This window comes from Penicillium crustosum, assembly GCF_028827405.1.
Source record: "Penicillium crustosum strain IBT 35664 chromosome Unknown utg000002l_segment0_segment0, whole genome shotgun sequence".
Classification (NCBI taxonomy): Eukaryota; Fungi; Ascomycota; class Eurotiomycetes; order Eurotiales; family Aspergillaceae; genus Penicillium; species Penicillium crustosum.
Window position 1 is genome coordinate 2,948,309 of NW_026623123.1, and position 25,814 is coordinate 2,974,122.

The 25,814-nt window shown below is 47.5% G+C and overlaps 11 protein-coding genes across 11 annotated transcripts; 5 read left to right on the plus strand and 6 right to left on the minus strand.

Moving 5' to 3' along the window:
* Nucleotides 1–442: 442 nt before the first annotated feature.
* N7487_004618 (uncharacterized protein) lies at nucleotides 443–3,069 on the plus strand (the record flags this gene model as incomplete). The annotated part of the gene is made up of 8 exons (XM_056872365.1): nucleotides 443–1,237; nucleotides 1,294–1,387; nucleotides 1,668–1,886; nucleotides 2,038–2,091; nucleotides 2,339–2,497; nucleotides 2,630–2,730; nucleotides 2,802–2,892; nucleotides 2,975–3,069. The coding sequence occupies 8 exons, from the start codon at nucleotides 443–445 to the stop codon at nucleotides 3,067–3,069; spliced, it is 1,608 nt and encodes a 535-aa protein (XP_056730085.1).
* A 455-nt stretch (nucleotides 3,070–3,524) lies between these two features.
* On the minus strand, nucleotides 3,525–5,404 carry N7487_004619 (purine-cytosine permease family protein; the record flags this gene model as incomplete). Its single annotated transcript, XM_056872366.1, has 6 exons — nucleotides 3,525–3,608; nucleotides 3,667–4,372; nucleotides 4,430–4,543; nucleotides 4,601–4,673; nucleotides 4,729–4,879; nucleotides 4,943–5,404. 6 exons carry the CDS (start codon nucleotides 5,402–5,404, stop codon nucleotides 3,525–3,527), a joined length of 1,590 nt encoding a protein of 529 aa, XP_056730086.1.
* A 924-nt stretch (nucleotides 5,405–6,328) lies between these two features.
* Nucleotides 6,329–7,674, minus strand: N7487_004620 (SANT/Myb-like DNA-binding domain-containing protein; the record flags this gene model as incomplete). Its single annotated transcript, XM_056872367.1, has 6 exons — nucleotides 6,329–6,370; nucleotides 6,434–6,517; nucleotides 6,583–6,615; nucleotides 6,676–6,723; nucleotides 6,796–7,165; nucleotides 7,607–7,674. The coding sequence occupies 6 exons, from the start codon at nucleotides 7,672–7,674 to the stop codon at nucleotides 6,329–6,331; spliced, it is 645 nt and encodes a 214-aa protein (XP_056730087.1).
* Nucleotides 7,675–9,519: 1,845 nt separating this feature from the next.
* On the plus strand, nucleotides 9,520–10,323 carry N7487_004621 (V-type ATPase B subunit; the record flags this gene model as incomplete). The annotated part of the gene is made up of 2 exons (XM_056872368.1): nucleotides 9,520–9,708; nucleotides 9,766–10,323. The coding sequence occupies 2 exons, from the start codon at nucleotides 9,520–9,522 to the stop codon at nucleotides 10,321–10,323; spliced, it is 747 nt and encodes a 248-aa protein (XP_056730088.1).
* Nucleotides 10,324–10,746: 423 nt separating this feature from the next.
* On the minus strand, nucleotides 10,747–12,036 carry N7487_004622 (uncharacterized protein; the record flags this gene model as incomplete). Its single annotated transcript, XM_056872369.1, has 4 exons — nucleotides 10,747–10,953; nucleotides 11,020–11,085; nucleotides 11,192–11,875; nucleotides 11,950–12,036. The coding sequence occupies 4 exons, from the start codon at nucleotides 12,034–12,036 to the stop codon at nucleotides 10,747–10,749; spliced, it is 1,044 nt and encodes a 347-aa protein (XP_056730089.1).
* Nucleotides 12,037–14,577: 2,541 nt separating this feature from the next.
* On the minus strand, nucleotides 14,578–15,680 carry N7487_004623 (ER lumen protein-retaining receptor; the record flags this gene model as incomplete). The annotated part of the gene is made up of 3 exons (XM_056872370.1): nucleotides 14,578–15,147; nucleotides 15,206–15,507; nucleotides 15,581–15,680. 3 exons carry the CDS (start codon nucleotides 15,678–15,680, stop codon nucleotides 14,578–14,580), a joined length of 972 nt encoding a protein of 323 aa, XP_056730090.1.
* A 1,473-nt stretch (nucleotides 15,681–17,153) lies between these two features.
* N7487_004624 (putative C6 finger domain protein) lies at nucleotides 17,154–17,703 on the plus strand (the record flags this gene model as incomplete). The annotated part of the gene is made up of 2 exons (XM_056872371.1): nucleotides 17,154–17,339; nucleotides 17,416–17,703. 2 exons carry the CDS (start codon nucleotides 17,154–17,156, stop codon nucleotides 17,701–17,703), a joined length of 474 nt encoding a protein of 157 aa, XP_056730091.1.
* Nucleotides 17,704–18,157: 454 nt separating this feature from the next.
* On the minus strand, nucleotides 18,158–20,763 carry slx4 (the record flags this gene model as incomplete). Its single annotated transcript, XM_056872372.1, has 2 exons — nucleotides 18,158–19,741; nucleotides 19,768–20,763. The coding sequence occupies 2 exons, from the start codon at nucleotides 20,761–20,763 to the stop codon at nucleotides 18,158–18,160; spliced, it is 2,580 nt and encodes an 859-aa protein (XP_056730092.1).
* Nucleotides 20,764–21,513: 750 nt separating this feature from the next.
* On the minus strand, nucleotides 21,514–22,219 carry N7487_004626 (EKC/KEOPS complex subunit CGI121/TPRKB; the record flags this gene model as incomplete). The annotated part of the gene is made up of 3 exons (XM_056872373.1): nucleotides 21,514–21,813; nucleotides 21,880–22,002; nucleotides 22,064–22,219. The coding sequence occupies 3 exons, from the start codon at nucleotides 22,217–22,219 to the stop codon at nucleotides 21,514–21,516; spliced, it is 579 nt and encodes a 192-aa protein (XP_056730093.1).
* Nucleotides 22,220–22,494: 275 nt separating this feature from the next.
* N7487_004627 (Bax Inhibitor family protein) lies at nucleotides 22,495–23,572 on the plus strand (the record flags this gene model as incomplete). Its single annotated transcript, XM_056872374.1, has 2 exons — nucleotides 22,495–23,024; nucleotides 23,092–23,572. 2 exons carry the CDS (start codon nucleotides 22,495–22,497, stop codon nucleotides 23,570–23,572), a joined length of 1,011 nt encoding a protein of 336 aa, XP_056730094.1.
* A 781-nt stretch (nucleotides 23,573–24,353) lies between these two features.
* On the plus strand, nucleotides 24,354–24,952 carry N7487_004628 (RBM8 family RNA-binding protein; the record flags this gene model as incomplete). Its single annotated transcript, XM_056872375.1, has 2 exons — nucleotides 24,354–24,602; nucleotides 24,725–24,952. 2 exons carry the CDS (start codon nucleotides 24,354–24,356, stop codon nucleotides 24,950–24,952), a joined length of 477 nt encoding a protein of 158 aa, XP_056730095.1.
* Between the last annotated feature and the right edge of the window lie 862 nt (nucleotides 24,953–25,814).

The window sequence follows — 25,814 nt, forward strand, 5'->3', positions numbered from 1 at the left end:
AACGCACGCTCCAACTTGGTCACCGGCCCACGGTTGGGTTTCTCTCAGGGGCGCTCTCCAGATGGTGTTATAGATATGTCCATCTCCTGGTTTTTTTGTTCGCTCATAATCTAGGCATAAATATTTTTGTTATTCCACCCTATTAAACATTATGTATAATCGATTCTTCTGCAAGATCTGCCTACAATTCGACCCAAACTAACCCTATCTATCCTTTTCTGCACGTCAACGCGTCGAGTACTTTCTCTTTTTTTATTGCGATTGCATATGCAGACAAGTTTCTCTTCGCATCTTCCTCCTATGTGACAGCAAAGGCCTTTTTTTTGGTTTGCCTTTCGACTCGAGGGGGACACTTGGGAAATAAACACGCCCTGAAATCGTTCATTTCCCAACAGCCACTCAAGCCACTTGCTGGGGCTGCAAGCCCTGGTGTTGTTTATATATGTCTACAACACCAGCGGACCTTTATCGAGGCTTCATGGTTAACTACGCTCCTCATGACAGTGGTAAGGATGCGAATCGGGAGGATATCATTTCCTATGGCGCATCGCAGTTGCTCCAAGATAGGCCTGAAATTCGCTACCACTCTGATACAACTCAGTCATCTTTTGGGTCTCCATCGACTTTTATCACGAATCACTCGCCGCCACGCCAGCCAAGTTCACATTACAACACGCACAGTTATAGACTCTCTCCAATACAAGGTAGCAGAAAACGACAACGTACCGACAATGGGCCTGGGCCAAATGAAGACACTGATCACAATTATGGGTACCGACCTATCTTGCAAAATCTACCCATGGGTGATCCACCGGTTTCAGCAGGCGGATCGACCGACCTGACGTACGCCGATCACGTCGGCCCTTCGTCTTCCCACCAGGCATCAAAACAGGAGTACCTCCAGGCTGCTCTCCCTCAACAGCATCACCACCATCGGCTACCATCCCAATCACTGGTTGGTACGAGCTCTGCTGATCAGGGCTCTGAATCATACCTGCCGCAAATCGACCGTAGCTTCATGGACCTTCCAGGCGTACCTACACCATACCCTGAGCCAAAAGCACCCAAGACTAGATTCGGCCATAAGGAAGATGAGATGTTGATAGCCCTGAAGGAACAATGGAAGTTTTCCTGGCGGCAGATTGAGTGCTTCTTTCCCGGGCGAAAACAACAAACATTGCAAGTCCGTTACTGTACCAAATTGAAGGAAAGAGATGTGGTTTGGGATGATGCTCTGGTATGGTTATCACCCCATAACTTAAGAAACTGTGGTTGGGCTAACTCCTAGGACAGGATAAGAAACTGAAAAAGGCGCTGGAGGAGTATGAGGACAACAAATGGACACACATTTCCCGGAAGCTTGGGCCCGGTATACCACCAGCGGCGTGTAAGCTGAGAGCAGAAGAGCTTGAATGATGTTCGGTGTGACTTTCTGTAGTTTAGAAGGACTTGTTTATTATATTGTGACTTATAGTGCATATATCCTGTGTCTCCTTAAATAATTCTTTGTCAATATATCATGTCACCCCCGTGCCCTACACAGAGAAGCCCTAGATGTTCCGAAACGGACATTCTGCCGCTCGTAGCTGATGCCGCCCGTCCAGAGCTTCCGATGTTCTGCCAATCAGAAGGGCTGACTCATCATCATTCGTGGTCCTATTGGATAGCTGAGCCAGCCAATCACAGGAGGTCGGACCAAAGCGGCTTCAAACTCGCCCAACCTCAAACCTCCAAACTCCCTCTCCTGCCCCAAACGCCCCGCGTCATCCACCCCATAACCTCCAGGACAATGTTCCTCCAACGTACAGCCTCCGCCCTCGCAAGGCGCTCGCCTGCTCGCGCTTTCACCCTCGCCCAGCGCCCCTTCTCCTCCTCCATCATTCGCTGTACGTAACTCCTCAAATGGCATGATCCGACCTTCGCACAACTGTTCCAATCCCTGCGCACCCCCGACCACAACACAAGGGGTGATTTTTTTTGCAGTCAATTGATCTGAAATATCTATTGTGATCACCCTCTAACGTGAAAGTTTTATAGCCAATGAGAAGAAGTGGACTCCCAAGCAGGAGGGCAAGATCCTGACCTTCGAAGGTTAGTGCTTTCCCCCGACCCCATGGCAGTCAATTGCTTTTCTTCCAGCCTCTGTGGCTCGAGAAATATTCATATATTCACCCACTCGAGCATCTGCGTACAATTGGACGCTATGGAACCTCGGGTGCTGGTCATGCGGATACTTTTCCCGAGCCACGGGCCCGGCTCGTCATTCTACCTCAAGTGGATATCTACAAGAAATATCTAAAGAACACAATACTGACCTATTTCTCTTGTCGATATGTAGAGATCAAGAGCGAGGAGGACCTCTTTGCTCCCGGTGCCAAGCCCGGTACCATTCCTACCGATCTCGACCAGGCCACCGGTCTCGAGCGTCTGGAGCTCATCGGAAAGATGCAGGGCATTGACATCTTCGACATGCGTCCCCTTGATGCCTCCCGCAAGGGTATGACTCCTTAATATCTCCCTCAACTTCTCATCCCAATTCCCGTATGACCAAATACGACGGAATCGCATGATCGTTGCTCTGGGACGAAGACCCAAGACATTGGCTGACCAAATGGGTGGATTTATGCAGGCTCCATCGAAGACCCCATCATCGTCAACAGCGCTGGTGATGAGCAGTACGCCGGTTGCACCGGTTTCCCCGCAGACTCCCACCAGGTCAACTGGCTGACCGTATGACCGCCCCATCCAAGCCCAACTGGGCTAATATATCCGGTTCCAGAGACTGACTTTACGCCTTTTAGGTCTCCCGCGAGCGCCCCATCGAGCGCTGCCTCGAGTGCGGTAACGTGGTCAAGATGAACTACATCGGACCCGAGGAGGACCCCCACTCCCGTATGTTTCCCGACCTTTTTTTTTCTTTCTTTGCCTTAATATATGATAATCTGTTGGGTATGCTAACAATTCTCGCTCTCAGACGACCACGACCACGACCACGGTCACCACCACCCCCCTCACGTCGAGCCCAAGACCTTCGCCGACTACGTCAAGCCCGAGTACTGGTACCGCTAAATCTTTAATGGCGATTTTCTTTGGTTATTGCTTGGAAATCCCAATACAGTGTCAACATTATGCTGCGTCTGTCTCTGTTCTGTCTCGGTGACTCCTCCGTCTCTTTTGTACTATAGTGCTCTAGTAGATGAAATGAGAGTGTGGGTGGGGTTGTTACTTTTGACCTATGATTGTCTATTTGGGTTTGTAGTTCCTATGAGATGAAATACCGCCGATACTCCTGTTAGTAGAATTTCTTTGGTACTGGAGTTAGGAGTACTGCTGTCAAATGGAAAGAAAAAAAGATCTCTATTTTTCAAGTCTATCCATATACCACTCCCAATCTAATGTACATGTGTATTCAGAAAGTTTTAGTAGTAGAAATATGTAATGAGACCTGTAAAGCCTCGTCGAAAAAAGAAGCAAGATCGAGTTGTCATATGTTTATAGACATGACATCATATATCAGCCAATGCCTACCGACCCACGAAACGAAGTTCGACGAATCTGAGAGGAGGGTAAACAAGCGCAGTCCAACAGAACCCGACATAAATACCCATCTAGCGAGTGATTAGTTAGACCCAAGAGACAGAAATGGGTAGTAGGATTCAAACTTACATCAGCACCATATTCACCGACCAATTTGGCAATGGGTCCGATGTACCACACCTGCGCCATACACAATACGGCGCCCACCCAGCCAACAACAAAGGCAGCGAAAGCCGCAATTCCAAGGGGAAGCTTTGACGGATCCCGCCAGATGCCCCAGTTATATCCAGTGCGGAGACGGAAGATGAATCGCTCCTCGAGCACAATGGCAATCCAGATGACAACCCAGTAGCCCATCAAAGCAAGGAAATTGGTGAAGATCTCAGAGAGGTTACTCCGACCAACGAGCGCGCAGACGGTATAGATAATAACGGCAATGGTATTCCAGATGACCCGTGGTACTGCTTCGGCGTAGCGACCGAGGATCTGGAAGTCGATGCCGGCGGAGTAAGTGGGCGCGACGGTATTGGCGATCAGGCCTAGGGCACAGATCACGGAGCAGAATTTGCCGAAGCCATGCAGCGGGCCAAATCCTTCGACGATTAGTGCTCCTTGACCTTGCTCGTAGGCGGCGGAGTACTCTGGGTGTGTGGAGATGCCCGAGGCAAGCCCGACGCCGCAGACTAGGGCCATCGTGAAGGAGAACATGAGGCCTGCCAAGCTTAGGCTGAAGAGTTTCACCCGGGAGGTATTTTCGGGGTAGTAGACGAAGAAGTCAGCTGCTAGTGGGGCGTAGGTGACTGCGGCGCTCAGACAGATGGAGAAGAAGGATAACCTGGGGCTATGTTAGAAAACCTGGGCTTCAATTCTTAGGTTTGAGATGCAGACTCACCTATTGCCAGCTACTGTCCGGGGATCGCCGGCAGAGGTGGTTGATAAGTCAAATTTCACGGATGACACTCCAAAAAGGATGCAAACCACAATTACTTGCGGTAAAAAGGCGAATCTAACATTAGGCCTGTCAGTGACACCGTTCCTCGTGGCAGTAATCTCTCAAACTAACCGTTCATAGTAGTGGAAGACTTGGATACCGAATGTTGCCACAGCCCAGCTGATAACCGCGATGATCACGATGCCTAGAATATCAGGGTTAGTGCCACTAGTGATGTATGAGGCTCACGAATTACCTACCGACAGCAACGGACATGCCACTAGGGGAGACAGCAGACAAGATTTGTCCGCCAACGACGCAATCGATCAAGCCATATCCAATCATCTGGACAAGGTTCAAAAGAACAATGATCTTGCTAGGCCACCAGCCCATCGAATACCTTCCAAAAGCCTGGTTACCAGTTAGCCCTCCCAATCAAATGATAGTCCAACATATCCAATACGTGCTACGTACCAATGTCCGGATCCCGGAAACGGGTCCCCATGTAGCCATCCAAGAGGAGACGATGGAACCAACCAAGGCGCCAAAGACAGCACAAAGGGCCGAGTCCCGGAAGCTGAGACCATACACGGCAGGCCCTAACATCCCGAGGGTGATGTTATTGGGTGCAAGGTTGATAGAGATCCAAAGCAAGAAGACTTGCAGATACGACATCCACGTGTGGCGCTTCATGCGCTCATCCGCAGCAACTCGCTCGATACCACGCGCTTCCAGGTTATACTCGATGAGCTGGTTCTCGAAAGCTCTAATAATGGAGCCCAATCGTGATCCGACGGGATTGCGGCGATTGGTCGTGGTTTCGCCGTAGAGTCCCTCATCCTTGTTGGCCACAGCGGGGGTTTCAGGTGCGAATTTCGTCAGGTCTTCCTTGTTGGAGTGCACCGCTAGGGCGGTGATTTCATTTTCTGAAGCCATGCTGCGATTATGTCAGTATCATACCTATTTTCCTGAGGAGAGACAAAGCGCATTGAGTCCTTTCGCTGGAATTACCCAGATCAAGTTTAACCGTATATTCTCAGAACGACAATAGTCGAACACCGGTCTTCATGCAGGAGGTTTGTCCTAGATACCTTGATCGTGAGAGAATACCACACTACTCGTCTTCATGGTAGCCGTCCCTTGTCACAGGCTGTGTTACCTTCCGAGAAGAGTCACTATGAACACACACTGTAGCGTCAGCGGACTTGATCAGGCAATCACACAGGGTTTGGGTTACCTTCGAAATTGTCTTTTCTTTTTTTCAAGTTCAAAATGAAGACAGGTAACAGCAAGTAACCAAAGTGAAAAGCGATCAATTTCCCGTGGGGGAAAAAATGGGGGAAGATTCGATTGCCGCGGGGAAAAAAATAAGATCGTCTCATTTTGGCTTTTCCGCCTCCACCTTACTACATAGTATGGTACTATGCACATAGATAGGTATGGAGATATGTAGATAACTAGTTAACTACTACTTACAACACAATCGGGTTTCTGATTTCTGCTTATGCAATTTCCTCATACTGGAACCAGTGGGAATCATATGGTATTGATGGACACAAAAGCGCCAAAAGAAAACAGCGCTTGTCATATCAAAACAGACAACGCCTTGGGAAAACATGATCGCAAAAATAGGATGCGCAGGTATTCATAGCGCATATCAAGGAGATTCAAGGATAATATCGAAATAAAGAGATCCAGATCACACCAACTCCATCTGCCTGGTAAAATCAGAGGCCTCCAGCGGCCACCGATGAAACTTGCATCGCTCTGGAATTGCAGGGAATCCGGAGGAGAGAATGCCAAATTCATAAAAAAAGATGCTAAGGAAAAGATATCATCACTTCGTCAGAGGCGTCGTGGTCAGACGTTCTTGAAATGCTCTTTGGCATACTGTTCGCAGGCCTGTCGGAAAATATTACGATTAGATGGGATGCACAATGACATGCAGGAACTTCAGACACTCACTTTGGCAGGCTTTCCCACTTTCTGACCGATCACCTTCCATTTATTCGCCTCGTACTCCTTGATCGCCTCACGAAGCTTCACAGACTGTGCGACGTCAGAGGCGGATGCGACAACGGACATTAAAAAAAAAGAAAAAAACGGTATCATACCTCATCCTCGGCAAATTCCGCGTAGTGCATGTCCTGCGTAAGGTGTCAGTAAGACGAGACGCGGTATTACCAAATTCGCTTGATATTGCGTACCTTATACCAATGTTTCTTGACACTGCCCTCGGTTCGGGTCGGGAAAGTCTGCGACAAGTCAAAAAAAATCCCAGGTCAGCAACCCATAGTTTCAGCCTATTAAAAAACGCCGCGACGCACCTTAGCGATTTCACTCCAACTACGCCCGGCATCGCGCATTGTCTTAAGTCGTTGCTCCTCCTCTGCAGTCCATGGGGTATTCGTCCGTCCCTTTTTCTTGGGCGTAGACTCGACTGTGGGAATGGCGCCGGGGTCATCAATCCCACCCGCAGGATTCCCTGGGGCTGCCATCATGGCTGACGATCCCGCAGGAGAAGGAGGACGTTTGCGCGAAGCGCCGGGGTTTTGTTGAGGTATAGGAGCAGTCGGAATCGGGATGCCTTCAAAGGTTGGGACGCGATGAAATGGATGGATCTGTTGTTGAGCAAGCATATGCGGGGGGGCGCTAGTAGTTGCCGACGTCTTGAGGCGCTTCGATGTCGGAGGGGAACTAAACCAGGCAGATAGTCAGAGAATAGAAGAAACATAAGATGAGACGAAGCAATGTAATAGGAACGCGACCCAGTGCACTTGAATTCCAACCCAGTCTCCCTCCCACAGCTGGAGGCCGGACGGAGTTCACAGACGAAGGGACTTACGACATGGTGAAAGACACACGCGGTTTTCAATCACACTGTGCCGATTCATCTGTACATACAAAAAAGGCCGCGTAGGAGGGTTAGCAGGATCTGGTACTGGCGCGCCTTGGGTCAACTCTCGGGAAGTGTTACACTAAAGACGATGACACAGGCGCATCCCAGGCAGAACCAGATTGACAAAGGTAACAGGAACAATAGAAAGGTATAGATCGCGACACAGGGAAGTCCAGACTCCGACCGGAGTTTTTTTAAGTCTTATCTGGATTGGGTTGGAACTCAAAGGGAATGCTCACAGGTCAAAATCGCATGGTCGAAGTGTCGATTCGGGGACCTCGAATTCTTCCGAATACGGGGAGAACATGAGGCTGGAAGATGGGGTTGACTTTGGGGGAAGGCAAGGTTGAGGAGAGGAACCCCCAAGCAAAGGGGGAAAAGTAGAGACTTTAAAAGCACAATAGTGAGAAAGAGAGTGAGTGAGTAAGAGAGAGAGAGAGAGAGACAAGGTTACAGAGAGAAGAGAAAGGAGGAAGAGGAGAGAGAGGAAGTTGTGAGGAAAGGCAGAGAGAGAGCGGGGATGGAGTCACCTCATATCACAACAACCAAAGTAATAATAGCAAGATATGTTTTTTTATATGTTTATATGTTTTATATACTGTTTATATACTGTTTATATATTGTTATAGTTTAAAAAAATGTTTATATAGTTTAAAGTGTTTATGTTTTGAATGGTTTAACGTGAAATGTTTTGATTTTCTTTGAAGATCTCACTATCTTTCTACAATATTGTACTCCGTAGGGTCGATTTGCTCCTACTTGTAACCCCTCTATTACCTCGATTACCTCTATATCTCGGTCACTCTTAACTTCCTCCCTTTTATCTATATTTACCTCCTTATATCAAAAGTAGATTATTCAATGCAAGCAAATTAAAATTCAATGTCGATTCAAATACGCCTCCAACCACTCCCTCCGGTGCATTCCACAACCCGTTCTTCCCAGGCCTAGGAACCAATGCCCGGACAGGGGCCCTGTCACAATTGATGACTCGTCCTATGATTCAATTCGACCGACAGTCAAGATGCAGAAGCAAAGATAATCACGTCCGGCAGATTCCATGAGACATTTGGGCCGAAGAGACCCGCGAGTGGCCTGTTCCAGAATCCGGTGACCCGGCGAGATCTCACAACACCGTGCGAGGATGACAAGATACGCCCAATGCGAGTCAACGACATACCCGAGGGCCTAATTATTGTAAAGCCATCCAGTAGCCCCGGGAACTCACCCCGTAATCACCATCATTCAATTGACAGAAGTAGAAGTCTCCGTCCAACCCGAGACTTGGCGGGCTAGATCAGCCACAAGACGGTTTCGTGCACGGAGTAAAGCCACCGGGGTACCATTTCCCCTCTCTTGCCCCCCCTGCAGGTCGTTGTTGAGGGCAATGCGCGGTATGGGGTAGAGGGTCTGGAAGGACCCTATCAGCATTTCTTTTTGTCCTAATACCGCGCGGGGTTCATCCAAGGCGTATATATATTCAAGCCCAACCTCCCAGAATCCTCCCAGTATTTTCTTTGCCACACAAGCAGTCTAACCCCCTGTCAATCTCTCATTGGTGACAATTAAAAAGATCGCTAATGCCCAAGCCGACCGGGCTACGGAATTCCCTGGCATTGTCAATTAAATGGGAGATATCAAGTTGTAATGATCGATTATTTCCAGCTAGGAGGATGATGCATGCAGAGGATCAGGTGTGCTGGATTCTTCCTAATTCCGCATATTATCAATGCGAAAAAGATGCTGCCAAGGGTCGCTGGGGGTAAATATGACTTGCATCACCCTGTTTTAACGAATTGGAAAGCTTTCGCTATCAAATCTAGGAATATCAAGAATATTCAGTTCTAGGCTTGCTCCGAACGAAATTTTGGGGTTCATATATCGAGCCTATTGCTAGTTTAAATAAAACATACGTTAGAACAACTATAGGAAATGTCCTTGGGACTTTTGAAATGAATCCAAGGACCGAACTGGGCAATTCTACCTAATATATTTAGGGTATAGAACTTACAGGCGGTGCCGGACAAGCGAGTTTGGTGACTAGGAACACCCAGGATGCTCACGGCAATAACTTTGTGATTGTCTTCATTGCCATGGGTATTAATACGGAGACTGCCAGATTCTTACTCAGGAGTTCGAAGCAAATGGCAGTATGGAGCGTACTACTCTCTTCCTCAGCTTGGCCAGCGATCCGACCATCGAGCGCATTATCACTCCTTGTTTGGCTTTAATGACTGCCGAATACTTTGCTTACCAGCTTGAGAAGCATGTTATTGTTATTATGACTGATATTTCGGCCCACTGCGATGCTTTACATGAAGTCTCCGCTGCCGGTGAAGAAGTCCCTGGCCGTCACGATTACCCTGGTTACATGTATACCGATTTGGCTACTCTCTAGGAGCGTGCTGGTCGGGTTGAGGGCTGTAATGGTTCTATTACTCAAATTCCTATCATGACTATGCCTAAAGATGGCATGAGCCCCCTTTTCCACGACTTTTACTTGTCTTGTTCTATAGCTGACCACATCCTAAAAGACATCACTCATCCTATCAGCGATCTTACTGGATTCATTACCGAAGGACAAATTTTCATTGATCGGCAGCTAGGCAACAAGGGTGTATACCAACCAATCAACGTTCTATCATCGCCTCCTCGCCTTATAAAATCTGCTATTGGCGAGGGTCGCACGCGGAAGGATCATTCAGACGTGTCTAGCCAGCTCTACGCCATGAAGGCTGTCATTGGCGAAGAAGCCCTTTCCGCCGAAAACAAGGTTTCTCTGGAGTTCCTCGAGAAGTTCGAACAGACTTTCATCAGTCAGTCTGCCTACGAGTCTCTGGATATCGCCTGGAATCTACTCCGCATCTACCCTAGGGAGCTCCTCAACCATATCCCTAAGCGTAGTCTTGATGAGCTCTACCCCTGTTCCACTCGCAAGATTACTGAAGTCTTATAGAGATTGTCCCTAGAATGACGCTGCCTCTTAGATATGTCGTAGGTATATACATCCATGGATGTATCTAGGGTCAAAAGTCTGACCTGCCTCGTAATCAATAAAAATTACGGAATGGACCAAGGTATCCAGTATATGAAGCAATGAAATTTAAGATAAAATATAAGAATAAAATATATAGAAAAGTGTGTAGTAGCAAGTGATGTCTCCCAGCTCTGCAAACATAGTCCGATCGAATCCAAGGCTTGCTGATCGTGACAATAATGGGGGAAAGAGTCAATCGGCTCGATCTTAGAATGGGAATAAAAGAAAGAAAGAGACCATAGAAGAAGAAGAGAACAAAGTCGAGCTAAAAATGAATGAACAATAATAAATGAGAAAATGAAAAGAGAAGGAAAATCCCAAAAAAAGGTACGGCTCATGAATCTAAAAGGTCGCTTCGTCAATATCCGACTCCAAGGACTGAGATCGAGGTCGTTTTCGAGACACAGTAGGTGTCGTAGGAGTAGGGTCAGACATAGCAGATGGCGATTCACTTTCACGATCACAGTGTTTTTCTTTCGCGTCTAGAAGTTGAAGTTGAGTTCTGCATTGATCGGGCGAGTACAGTCTAGTACCACCAAGTTCTTTCATCTAAAAAAGAAGATCAAAAGACACGTTAGAACGTTTTCTATATCATATGGGGACAGGAAATCTCACCTTGTCTGAAAGGTAATGGAATTTATCTCTTGCCCAGATCCCATGGGCGTGGATTAGGAGTTTGATCTAACAGAGTCACGTATTAGCACGGACTGTTTCACACATGTACATACTCTAGCTCACACAGCTTGTTTATACTATATGTTGCCGGGGGAGGGGGGTACATACTCACATCTGATTCTTCCCAGCGCACCGCTCGCTCTCGGTACCGGCGATGAAGACGCATCTGTAGGCGGGCTTCGGAGGCATCTTTCTTAAATCTCTCCTGGAATTCTTGACGCACGACCTTCCAAGCCGTGTGTCTATCCCGCAGCTCTTCTACAAATGCGTCTTCATCTTCTGCTTGGGGGTCGCGTCGCCCGCGGCCTGGAGCCCGGATCCTGGGGAGTATGTGTGAAGTTGGCTGGGCGTGCTGGCGATCTTGCTGCATTCGGAGAACGCCTTCGGGGTTGGGAGCGATGCTGACTGGTGTGTTACTTGGCTGCTCGCGCGAGGGCGTCTCCGAGGACGGACGTCTGGCGCGCTTAGCTGGTGGTGGACCCTGTGGCGACTGGCTAGGCGTTTGTGCCACGCTATGTTGGAGGCCACTTGGGTCCGGAGCATACAGGTAGGCAGGGTCCGGAGCTGAAGACTGGGGGAAATTACTCGGGAATGGTGCAGAGATGCCGAGACCCAGTGGGGCTGAGAGGGGATCATTGAGGCTATAGTGGTATTCTTGTGCGTGGTAGCCCTGTGAGTGGTGACTGATTGCTGGGCTGGGGTGAAACGAGCTATCCGCAAGACTGATTGGTGTCAGAAGGCTGTTTTGAGCTAGAGACTCTGTGCAGTAAGGGCTGGTGACTCCTATGAGCGGGGTCTAGATTGTGTACGGGGTCAGCTCATGTTGTGGAAGTATACAATGTGCTGTTTCAAAGGTGTATAGGTACATACCGCTGGAATCGTGGGCCAATGAGCTGGGATGCCTCCATAGTACTCTGACATTTCTTCGGTGCAGGGGATATCCGAGCGATTAGACATAATGGCGACTGGTTGCAACTCAAGCGGCAGATAAAACACGGGGTAGTTCACAGTCCACTGCGTTGCCTGGGTGGGGAGAATAAACGCCGAAGCAGCAGAATGTGAAACGAGTTATGAAACTCTGAGGTAGGAGAAGATGTGGGACTGCAGGCGGCTGATAGACTATGGTTTGCTGGGTCTTTAGGGCATGTGTATATCAACAAGGTCTTTCGCTCCAAATGGTGAAAAGAAAGATTCACCTTCCCAACTATCGACGGTAGCGGATCTTATAAGATTCATGCGAGCAAGAAAAAGAGGGGAAGATTTAAAAGCAAGCAAGATGCACAAGTCCGCCTGTCCTCCACTTCGAGAGATATCACAGCCAGCACCGGGATGCCTCGTGAGGCAAGATGTGAACAATCTGTCGAGGTATTAACCATAGGCTCAGAGGGCACCAAAACAGAGATCAGTACCGCCGGCGAGCGCTGTGCCGCATTAGAACGTAGGGAGATCCATGAAGACTCGACGAGAGCCTATATTTAAGCGCTGCGGACTCAATAGTCCAATGTTGATATCCATATTCCGCCCCCATCCCTGACCGGGGGCTCAGACTCTGCATGGTGAATAGGAATTAAAGTGAATCTATGAATTCAGACCCACTGCAACGGGCCAAAGGAAAAAGCAAAAAAAAAAGTAGGAAAAAAAACGTGCGCTGCTTAGGGTTGTGGATGATCCTCCACAAAAGAGACAAAGCGTAGCGCTTAGAACTTTGGAGAGGTCCAGTGGATAATGGAGGGAACCCCATTAAAACCATAATATCCATAATAATGACAATAATATCCATACTAAGCCCATCAATTACAAAATAGATCTTTCATTTTTAGTTTTCTAGTCAGACATAAAACACTCAACTGCCCCCAAAGTCGATAATGGCCCCATCTCTTAAAAGATGTTCTGCAAAAGTCAGCCTCGTTGACAGCCTACCTACTCTAAAAGTGTTTCATTTTGGCAGCCCCCACGAGAAGAAAAGAAGAAGAAAGAAAAAAAGAAAGAAAACCCCTCAAACTTGACGCTAGATTCCAACACACCGGTTGTGGGAAAAGAGGGAGGGATCACGATCCTCCACGCATTCTCACACTCTCCATACAGAGGCGTTGTTCAAGACGGGCGCCTCTTGACTGGTCATGGATGATCCAAAATTCTTTTGAGGCTGAGAAAGACCCCACGAGCCGCTTGGTGGCTTTGTCCACGGAGAATTCATGACCGCTGGTTAAGCGCTGATGTAGACACCCGGTGAACCCCGGTCATCCTAAAGGTGCAGAACAACCTTGGAACTTTCTTTGTGATATTTTTTTTACCCTCTTGCTTCTGTATGGATGAGCAAAAATTCTTTTTTTCGTTCTTCTCCTTCCTATTAGATCTCAAATCTCCACATTTTTGGTGGTCGTTTGCTTCCGGGGCATCTCGGTCAGGCTCTCCGAGCCACGTCGTGCTTTTAAGCGCCCAAAAAAAAGCCAGGCGTGTCTGGACCTGAAATAATACGTCCACTTCTTTTTGATCTATCTGCACCTCCCGATTTTGAAAAATAAACAAAAACAAAAAGAAGAAAGAAGAAAAACATTGCATGGGAGTTGATAGCTCCCACCAATCTTGGGTAGTGTTGAACCAACCTGGGAGGATATTTCTTCTGGATAGTGTATTTGGCCCCCAATTCAGCTCTGGGCGTAGATACCGTGAGATATTAAGTTTACATTAAGTACTCATCAAAACATTGGACAATAACACAATATCCTCTTTAACCTTAGTATGTTAAGGATCTCTCGATCTACAACTCTAGATATAAATCGAAAGAAAATCGGGAGGCTCTGAAGATCAGCGTTCCTTTCCGGGAGCACTATGTAGATTACCCGTGTTGACTATTTCCCATTTTCACCCTTGTACAGGGACTTCTATTATTTCTGACATTATCTTATGTGATACGCTATTCAAGATACACATTTTGTGGGGGCCGAATGCTCCTTTGGGTATGCCCCGAGGTGAATAGACACCCCAGTAATGTAATACTCTCTCTTGGGGGCTAACCCGGAGAGCGCCTCCATAAAGTAGCAGCCAATAAAAAAAAAGCCCCCAAAAATCTGGCATGTAGAACTACTGGTTTCCATGCATATGGACTGAATCAAGACAGTGCAGGACTACTAACTACAGAGTATGTAGAGACTAAAGGAATATCAGGATCCATAGCGGGCTACTAGTGACATCTAATGACATCAAGTAACCCCCGGGTAGCTTCATAAAACGGTGTAGGCTGAGCAAAAACGGCCCCCATAAATTTGGGGCCAGAGCACAGAATGCTCCGTACATGTTCTCATTTCCTAATTCTATCACAAAAAGTGGCCCGAAATAAAAATGTGGGTATCAAACCTCGGGAGATTACCAAACTAGAACGGCAGCGGATCTTCCCGTGCAACCCATTTAGAGCTCAAAGACTCTGCGCAACATCCAACAATGACATATAGTTATGCCATGCTGTAACAAATTTGCCCATAGCAAATCAGCCATCACTTAACGGGGATTACTCACCCGGTGATCATCAACTTCGTCCTCATCCCCCGAAAACCCATCTAAACTATCATCATGATGATGTCCCTTATTGTGACCATTGGTTTCCAAGGTATCATCAGCTGCGATGGAAATACCACGGGCGCCCCACCGGTTGTGGTTGGATTGACCATCCACCCCTTCCTCCTCGTCTCGAAGGTGTTGTTCTTCGTCTGTAGAGACTCGCGATGCCCGGAAATTCACCACACGATTCACCAGCCAACTGTTCCCATAGTCCTCGGAGTCAACGACACCACCATTGCGAAGCTTGACCCGCTGGCGCGAATAGTATACCCATGCAAAGTCGACATAAAAGGCAGTCTGTACAATGCCAAACACAACCGCGATCCAATCATTGAAGGGCTCCTTGTTGAAGAGGCGGACTATCCAATTGAGGATGTAGAATCCTCTGTAAGAGCCCAGAGCAAGCAGGTAATATGAGTCAATCACCGTCGGGACAGTGGTCTGGCGAAGGAGAAGGAGCTGCGGCAAAACACAGACAGACTCAAGAATAATAGAGAAAGCCCAGAAAAACTAAATGATTGGATCAGTTAAGTTGCGGGTATGAATACGTCGAGCTTTGCCGGCTTACCTCAAGGATCCATGGATTGTAAGACTCAGTGTCGAGAAGCCAGATTGAGATCGGTGCCAAAACAATGGACCCAGCCACAGACCACGAACCGAGTTTCCAAGCTCGCTCTCTCTCTCTCGTCCGCGGGTATACTTTCATCATCAAGAAGATCAGGTATGAGGAGGAAAGGAGGTAGAAGAGCTTGAAGGAGACATTCCAAATGCTGTGCCACGTGCCGCTCTTGTATGTGTGGGGATCGAATAGATCAAGATAGCGAAATACGAAGACGACACCGTAAAGCAGCTGCGTGAGGAGTGAGACGCCTAAATCAAATGCCCGTGTCAGTAAGATCTGCAGGGTACCTAGGCAATCGGATTGATACAAGGGAGCACAAACCCTCGGCACTCTTATTCTTGTGGATAGCCCAGAGCAGGACACCTATTGAGCCTGCATGAGACAGATCTCCAATTATACGAAAGATATTCCAGGCCACCATGGCTGTAGGGATGTGGTCGGACAATCAAGCAGTGAGCTGGAGGTGTGGGGTGTGGACACTTGTCAAGCTATCATTAAGGTCGGTGCCAAGTACCTGGCAGAATGGGAGAACCAAGTGGTGTCGAATAGATTGGAGGAGAAAGGACTTGTTTTCTGTGTATGTACGTTCCCTCCAATGAGGTTAACTTGTAGGGAGATGCAACGAGTGAAGGTATATTGGCGCTGTTGGAGTGACTGGGGGAGTTCGTTATCGGCGATCCACATGAGCTTGGGCCGCGTGTCCCCTCACGTGAGGTTGACGTCAGCGCGTAAATCGATTGGAGTAGTTGAATGGCGAGAAATATTGTGAATCGATTTTATTACAGGCCGAAAGAAAATATTTGACATCATTGGAGGCTCTATATTATTTTGAATGCGGATGATACTCGTAATCATGCAATTTGCCATCGGATTCCTAAAGCTCTCATTCCTGAAGGTGCATGTTTCTGTTTGATTTCAAAGGTTATACCTAGAAAAGTCTCTTGGGCAAGGTATAATTTCTTTTACCGCCTTCGTATACAACTAAAAAGAAATCTGAAAGAATAGTTGGAAGACATCTAAAAAGAACATCTAGGGACCACCAAAAGACCACCAAAAGACCACCAAAAGACCACCAAAAGACCACCAAAAGACCACATAAGCGACCGAATATTCTTGTTACACATCATTAGGAATGGTAGTCCGCGAATAAATACCATATGTGAGCAAGATCTTGAAGAACTATACGTGTAGCTGATGAGGTTACTCTGATAAAGGGTTGGCGAAGGAGTGCAGCCACATATAGAAAATTATATTGCACTGGCAAGTATTAACCCATCATCATTGGGCCATATAAAAATATATACATAATTTCAATTCCACCAATGCGAAGAATCAACTTCTCATTCATGTGGGATCAGAGAAATAAGTTCAACTTCCTCTCGGACAAGGTGCATAGCCATTGAAAGAATAGCAAAAAGATAAACAATTCTCATTAGGAGAGGCAAAGAAAAAGAAAAGGCCGGAAGGCTTAGACGTTTCTTAGAACAATAAGGACGTATGCCACGTGCAAAATATCCAAGAGTATGTAACAATGGCCCTGTCCTTGATCCAGAGACCCTGAGTGAGAATATCTACATTCAACAAAGGCAGGGCGAAACAGTCTAATTCGTTGATATGTGCTCCACTGAGATAGTGAAGTTACATAAAGGGATTCTACCAAAGATAAAGGCTTTGTATACAGAATGAAATCTGGATCAGACCGTTCCTCTGGATAGATAAAAAGAAAAACACAAGAAAAGTGACCCTTACCCGGAACTAGCCCGGAAAATGAAAGGCAAGCGCCTCAAGATCCCAGACATAGACTCAATCTGTTTCTTCGGTGTTTTGTATAAGAAGACGAGACGGGAAGCAAATTTAACTATCACTTCCAGGAACAAGACCATCCAATCTCATCATGGATACTCCAGACTTTATAATCCCTGACGGCGACCCCGTCAGCGACGCTCCTAGCGAGAATGTCCCAAAGACCAAGAAGCCTCGCCGTAGCCGCTACGACCCAGAGCCCGACTGGTCGGCCATGGTGCGAGCCAAGGTCACGAAGTCCCAACATCGTGTCGGCCAGGCCTGTGATCGTTGCAAGGTATGTCCATAATGCTCCGGTATCACGTTGCCTTCGACTCAATACACCATACTGACGCATCTGGATTGATATCTAGCTCAAGAAGATGAAGTGTACCCCGGATGCTGCAGGTTGCGCCTGTTGCCTTATCCTCAACATCCCATGCAAAGTCACTGATCGTGTCACCGGCGAGACTTGGGTGCGTGGTGAGGCTGGACGAATGCGAGCTCTTATCGAGAATCTCAAGAAGCAGACCGAGGACCTGAAGGAGCAGATCACACAGCTTCAGCAGAAGAACACACAGCTACAGGGCTATCTGAACGGTTCATACAGAGACAGTCTCATAGATCCCTACGAGGTATATCTACATTCTCCTCTCCTCTGAAGTCTGCATATTGCATTGAAATATTCACATTCTCATTCTTTCTCTTGGGGTTTAGTGCTAACTCAATTGCCAGCCGGACCTCGACACCAGACATCCTCACCATAGCCTACTGTGATTGTGATGCCTTTTTTTCGCTAGTGCTGTATTCTGGGCAATCCATCGTGCCTCATGGGCTTGGGTGTTCTGTCTGAGACGAAGTGAATGGCCGAGAAAATGGGAATGGCACATGGTGACAAGATTTGTTGATCGAGCACATAAACGCTTGTATTCTTAACACAATCAACTTTTCGTCTTCAACCAAGTGAAAAGTGAGAGATTTCTTACAGCAGATGGAGAAAATTAAACCGGTATGTTTTATTCCAAAGGGACATGTCAATGGGTATATGTAGTGTGAGCATGTAATCCCAATTTGTGCACCGGTATCCAAAATAGAAATGCAAATGCAATTGCCCTTTTACCAACTGGCGTTCCTCTTCCAGCAACAACATATTCCCTTGCTTTCACACCATTCCCTGACAGACGCAGTGCCAACCTCGCGATCCTCGCCCACAAGTCCAAGCCCCTCGATATTCAGCCATGCTGTGAAATCCTCCAGAACGATGGGGTCGTACATGAGTATCTTTTCATGCCATGTTGGTCGACTACGGCTACCGCGTGATGATGACAGTGGCGAGAGCCGAGGCTGGACGCGAACAGCTTGAGTGATCTTTGCAGATATTTCGGCCAGACTGATTTCTTTAGAGGATTCTGCTGTATGGGTGGTTGTGATGGATGCAGAGGATAATGGTCTTTTGACTGAAACCTTAGAAGGAGTTTTCCGCTTGGTCGGACTTGATGGTGGTGTTTTTGTGAGGATATCCAAGGAGTGGTGTTGCACCTCGCTGCCTGCCTTGGGTTTTGAATAGATATCCGAATAGTGCTTTTGTACTTGACTTGGAGAGGGGATGAATTCCTCCTCTGAGTCTTGGATCTCTTCTACATCAATGAATGATACAGAGGTTCCAGTGATAGGCTTCCCCCTCGAGGTTTTTGTTGGGCTTGTCTGGAGATTGGTTCGCGAGGGAGAAGTTGATTTTGTCGCATCAAGTGATTTTCGGTTCTTTGTAGATGTTCCATATTTAGACTCCGTCGCCTTCGTCTTCGCAGCTGCGGTGGATTTGGGGACATTGTCCATTTTAGAGGCAGGTTCTTTATGTTGCTCGGGTTGGTATACAGGCTGGCTGTCAGAGGTGGTATTGCTACCGTGTTTCGATTCCCAACAGTGTTGAAGGAGATCAATCATCTTCTTGCGGCCCCTGACTGCCTTGAAGCCATAAGAGGAGATCTGTTTAGACAGCTCCGCGTCTGTAAATCCTGTGTATTGTGGCATTGAGGGCGCCTGCGAGCTAGTTGACTGGGAGTAACCCGTTTTAGTCGGGGTATTATTGGTTCCTTTTGCAGGCTTCGCGGCTTTGCCCTTGGTCATGGTCGTCTCTGTAGCTGCCGGAATCAGAGCTGGAGTTTGAACCTGCGTGTCTGAATCCAAGTCCCTTTGGGTCAATTGTAGTGACAATGGTCTCTTTTCTGGGGGTGAATCTATGTCTGCGAATTCAAGCTCGAACCAGTTCCCCTGGAGAGGCTTTTGGCTTGCTTGCTCTGCGTTGTCATGACTATTTTTTCCAGTAGGCTCTCCGCCATCCGTCAAGTCAACCACGTTTAATGGTTCTGATTGAACCAAAGATCCTTCGGTGTCTCTGGCGCCAACACACCACAGATTCCTGGTGCCTGCCAACCTTGATACAGAACGAGTAGATGATTCTCGGTTCGTCCTGCGGTCCTTATCGCGCGTTCCCTCTGGATATGAAAGACATTCGGAGGCACGGATGGCCTGCTGGGTTTCTCGCAGAGTCTGTGGCGAATCATCTCTTTCCAACTGACTGCAGGTGCCGAATACAAGATCCTGATCATTCAGAAACTCGACAGCCGCTTTCGGGGAAAGGACAGTGAACGAGGACTGTTTCTCTGTCTCTTTGGCCTTTTTCGTTTTCCTTTTGTCGTCCTGATGTCCGGAAGGCAATCAATCACCAGATCATCCTCTTCTACATTATTTGTTGAATATTGCGCAGTCATGCGCGCTGTTAAGGTGGTAAACTTCTTAGGTTTACCCTTGGCAGTCTTTTTGGGATCACTTGGATCAAAATACCTCCCATTGAATAATGTTTGGATTTCAGGGTTGACCAGCTCTATCCGTCGACGCTTTGTTGGTCCTCCGCCATTTGCATTCTGCACAAGGTCGCGGGGATTCAAGGCTAGCCCGGAGTAATTATAATCGGACAGCAGCTTGCCAAACCCACCTGAAAGGTTCGGATCACAATATTTGCTTCCACCATCGTCCAAGGTAGCGATTTCCTCGTAATCGTAAGCGGTCTCCCTTGGTGGTGTCCAGTCCATCCTTCTCCTCACTGCCTCGTCCAGATGCAACACCTCATCCTTTCCTAAGGCATTGGATTCCTTGGGAGTAGATTTCTCGGGTACATCCTCCGAAGGGGATACTTTTGTAGCAACCGTCTTGTTCCCGCCTTTGCTGGGTTTCTTTGCTGGTGGATCACTGCTTGTCTTCGTAACTTTCCCAGCCAGAGTCATGTTTCCTGCATCATTGCTCTTGGCATTCTTTCGAGGACGCCCTTTGGTCGGTTTCACTGCGTCATTTTTTGTGTCAACAGTCTCTGGCTGAGGGTCCACAGGCGCAATTGTTGCTGGCCCATCCGCGGCTTTCTTCGCCTTTCGCCGTGGTTTGCTCAGTGCCGTTTGGTTGCTCGTGCTTGAAGTAGGATCCTTCTTTGTCGGTCGCTTTTTCGGCTTCGTCGCGTCCTCAGGACACTTGGTTCTCGCGATTGGAGTGGGGGAAAAAAGGGAACGCGTATGAGGTTGAGCCAAATCGGATGTCAAGCGTATCGGCGGTGGCGTTGCACCTCGTGGCAAGGCGTGAGGTACCGGCTTTGCATCATGCCTACCCAGCCCTGGCGACCGCGGTGGATTTGGAGAGGATGACAGAATAATCACATCTGCAATGCTGGCCATTGTGCCAAGTCGCGTCTCTGGGTGTTTGTTTGATTGATCAGGGCGAGTCGCGTGTACTGCTTGTGTTTACTATATCAGACATCTCCTAGGAAATGTTTGGACCGAAGGAAAAACAGTATTAAGTGTATGCAAGTTGGATATGCTGGAGAAGTAGCGGTTTGGAGAACCAAGTTCAATGCTTCAATGTTTCAATGTTTCGATGTAAAAGGGTCGATCAGCCGCGGTCTTGGCAAAGTTATTATTGCCATTTGACTACATTGTTCGGCCGGGTAACCAACTGTATTCAACCCCCAACACAGAGAATCTATATTAAAAGTACATTAACTATGGATGATTAATGGGTTCAATTAATTCTCCATTCGAATAACTATATTTCCTGTCATCCTATCTCACACTAGACAAACGGACAGGATCAGAGTTGTCGAACTAAAAAGGCATGTCTTGCGCCTCAGGAATAATTCTTTCAATTCATCATTATCTTGACTTCATGCACTGTCTCGACAAAGAGATATGGGGTGGTCTTTGCTCAATTTTGGGGCCGAGGAATAGTAGACCTCAGAAAAACCATGGTGATCTGCTTGAGATCGATGATGAACATATTCTCAAGTCGAAACCAATTTGAGCTCAATATATCCCACACTAGAGAACAACAGCGCGAGCTTAGAAAATGAATCTATTTTCCACTCGCCACATAGCAAATCTCAGGAATTCTGGGCACGGTGAATTTGTTTGCTTGATATAGGAAATTGCTCATGATCCCCTCAAGGCGATTGCACTCAACAGGGAATTTTCTAGTCGTTGCTTAGCCTCATCATTCACCTTAGCCGTTGGTGAAGGCAGAGCCCCCAGCTTGTATGCTTTCTTGATCTTGTTGATGTCGGAGATTTCGGAGAGTGTCTGGTCATTAAAAGGCACAGGTGTTCCTTGAATTGAGCTGTCCAAGTGGGCCGCAACAGATTCATGTGTTATCTCCGGAGAGACAGAGACCTTGATCACCAGCAGGTCTTTGGTCGAATCGGCAATACCGAATCTACGGAACGATTCGGTGATCTAAGTCCGTGTTAGCCCCGGCTTTAGTGGCGAAATTGCAGCTAATTCCTATAATTGGTAACCCACATTATTTGTAGGGTTCAATGAGAACACGATCTCGGAATGCACATTATGAGACTTCAGTCGATTGTGCATGTAATCATTAACTGCTCTGAATACTGCGGCAGTGGCATGAGCCCTTGACAGAACCTGCCACTTAGTGTTAGTGGACTAGTCCCTTTTCCTAGTTCTCGAGCACAACCTAACATACCATGCTTGCATCAATAAATGCATACTCGAATTCTTTTTCACCGGCGAGAAGTTGACCTTTCAGAAAGGCAGCATTTTGAACATCGCGATATAGAGCAACATGCACAGGGACCAATGGTAGATGTGGCAGGCTAATCGTCTCTAGACTTGAGGCCATGACTGAAATCGAACTAAAACCGAAGTCAAAAGAAGATGACGTATTTGTAATCAGGCCGATCTGATAAAAAAGAATTAAAGTGAACCTTGGAGTTCACTATGAGTCCACTGTGAGTCTACAAACCCATCCCACTTCCTGATCCACGTGACTCATTCTGGAATTTTCCGGACTTAAGCGGTCGCGGGCGGAACATGAGTAATCGCCTCTATATCACCCGTGGGTCCGACATTTAAACATCTCCTCATTCTTGACTTTCGACACTCCCCATCACAAACATGGCTTTCTTCCTACGGCGCCCGTTCGCTGTATCCTCGGCGCTTCGCCAGGTCCCTAAGTTCACAAACACCGCCCGATTTATTCACAATTCTCCCATCAAGCCCACCCAAGCAACAAAGCCTCAGGGCGTTTCGTCCTCGATCTTCGCCAAGTCCCGACAGAACTTCCAAAATGCCTTCCGCCGTACATACATGCAACAGAGCTTCAACCCTGCACAGGATAGCAACATGACCCAGAAACTGTTGTATGGCGCTGCCATTGTTGGTGGTACTGTTCTGGCGACCAACTTCATCTTCAACCGTGAAACAAGAGAGGACGGCGGTATGCCCGCTTACGAGCGGAGCTTCTTGAACGAAACTTTTATGCACACTGGTCTCGGTATTGGTATCATTGGTATTGCTGCTCGTGCCCTCCACATGAGCGGCTGGTCTTATCGTCTCATGGCCATGAACCCGTGGCTCGTCATGGGTGTCGGTCTCGTTGGCAGCATCGGCTCCATGTACGGCACTTTCTACACTTCCCCGGATAAGTAAGTATTTTGCCTTTCCCCCTTTTTTATTTCCGAAGAAAGCAAAACGAGCTAACTTCTCAATTAGCTACGTCATGAAGTATGGCTGCTGGACCCTCTTCAACCTTACCCAGGCTGCTCTTCTCTCCCCCTTGATGTTCATGAATCCCGCCATTCTTGCTCGTGCTGGCCTTTACACTGTTGGTATGATGGGCTCAATCGCTTTTGTCGGTGCCACTGCCAAGCAAGAGAAGTACCTCTACCTGGGTGGTCCCCTCCTTGCTGGTGTGACCATCGTTGCTCTCTCTGGCCTCGCCCCCATGGTCCTCCCTGCTACTGCTGTTCGCACTCTGATGTGGTCTGAGCGCCTCTGGCTGTACGGTGGTCTTGCTGTCTTCGGTGGTTTCACTCTTTATGATGTGCAGAAGATTCTGCACCATGCTCGTCTTGCCGAGCGCGGCTTGATCAAGCGTGATGTGGTGAACGAGTGTGTCAGCCTTGAGTTGGACTTCATCAACATCTTCATCCGCATGGTCCAGATCCTCGGCATGGGCAACAACCGTCGTTAAGCTACTTTATATCCACTGTATTAACTGTGCAACCTGATCTCGGGTTGGCCCAACACTAGAATTGGTGTTGCTTTTTTTTTCACTCTGTCATTCGGCAATACTGTATTTGAACCAACTGTTTTTACCTTTTTTTTTTTTTTTTTTTTTTTACTCTTAACTTTGATGTCTCTTCATATGAGCAAGCGCAGTTAATCGCTGTTTTGTACTTTCTGAGAGACAAACAGACAGGGTAGCGAATATAAATCTCCACTCCCTTGACATTTCTGCACTCAAAAACATAGCTGACAATCATTCAAGTCTACAAGCGTCCGGCTTTGGGAGGAAATAGCAAAAAGGAACATAATATCAATCACCTACTAGCCAACTATGTATGTGGAACGGCAGCGTTTACTTCTAGATGAATATGAGTAGCCATATCAGGTTCATGGTAGAGATTTAAGACCGTGGCTAGCTTTATCCGACATTATTATGCTACGTAACATTTTCTTGTTTGAACTCGGCTCAGGAATACAAGAAATATCATTTAGATACATGTACATTTACATAGTTAACTATTTATCTACAATGCTAATGCACCGAGCTAGAAAGGGCAGGTCGTGGTCATGTGATTGAAAGCTTCTCTTGGGAGGTTGCCCAAAACCGCCCAAGAGACCGCAGACTTCAGATCGCGATACAGACACCAGATTCATTGACCACTACAAACGTGCAGACTAAACGACTAAACTTCCCAACATCATACCAACAAAGTCGCACTGGTCTTCTTGCTCCCCAACCTTACAATATGTCGAACGAGATGGAAATTGACCCTCCTGTCGCACACGACGACGAGGCTCCCGAGCAGTCGGATCGCAGTTTTGAGCCACGCACCCAGGGGAACGCGGTCGCCGTGCGCAGTATCGAAGGATGGATTATCATCGTATCTAATATCCACGAAGAATCATCGGAGGAAGATGTCACTGAGCTCTTTGCGGAGTACGGTGAGATCAAGAACTTCAGCTTGAACCTTGATCGGCGAACGGGTTATGTCAAGGTGCGCATCTTCAATCTCACAACTACCTCTGAACCGCCCTTCAAAAACCTCCTCTCTGAAATATGGGAACTCTTGTCGACTCACATCCAATGAAACGATTGCTAACACCACTATTCCGGTAGGGCTACGCATTGATCGAATACTCCACTCTCCCCGAAGCCAGTGAAGCTATCCGGAACCTTAACGGTTACAAGCTCCTCGAACAGACCCTTCATGTCGACTATGCTTTTGTTCGCCCGCCCCCATCAGGCAAGAACAAGAATGGAGGACCAAAGGGCCGGGCTACTCGGAATCGCAGCAGAAGCCCCAACCGGAGTCGCAGCCCCGAAGCTGGCGGCGACCGTGACTAAGCTTTCTTAATGGATGGGAACGATAAAATTTGACCAGCATACATTGCTTGTGATCTTCTATTTGATACCTGGGCTTCGCTTTTTCTCGCATGTCTTTTTCAATGCCTCCCGCTGTTTCATTCGAACCTTTGCCCACCCTTCCTGCCAGAACTTGTCTACAAATAATAGACATATCATCTAGTATCCGCCGGCATGGCCTCTCTTCAGTCGAGCCTATATGGGTCCACAGGCTGAGTATGGGTGTGCTTGAAAGTACATGCACATGAGAGGTACATGCCGGCGCCACGATAGATTGCCATAATGGTATGGAAATCCGTTCTTAGCCTTTGACTAGAATTATGCTGACTTGAATTCAGAAATCAAAGGTCCTTTGATGAAGATTGAAAATTGATGTATGAGCATCTGGTCAACAAAGACAACCTTGGACCTCAAAGCTCAGCCTCTGGGAGTAATGTACATTATGAAGAATGGTTTTTCTTACTTACAAATGACCTTTCATCACGTCCATTTGTCTTGCGAGTCAGTTCAAGACAAAATCAAAAACGGTACATCAGTACTCAGTAGTCAGTAGTATACCATGTAGAATACCATGTAGTATACCTATATAGGATCCACATCATGCGACAGCCATCATAGTAGAGTTGATAAATGATTCTTGGATTCTTGAACTCTAGAGTTAGTATCGTAGAGTCAGAAGACTTCGATGCTTTTACAGGGTGATAATAAGGCTCCGATACCACATACAATGGATGTGGATGTGCTCACCTGCGCAGGTGGGCACCTGAGCCTGCGGGCAGCGGGTCTGGTGACTAATCTTAACCCTCCCCAGCTCCCCATTTTCCCCGCATGGCGCATGAGGTTA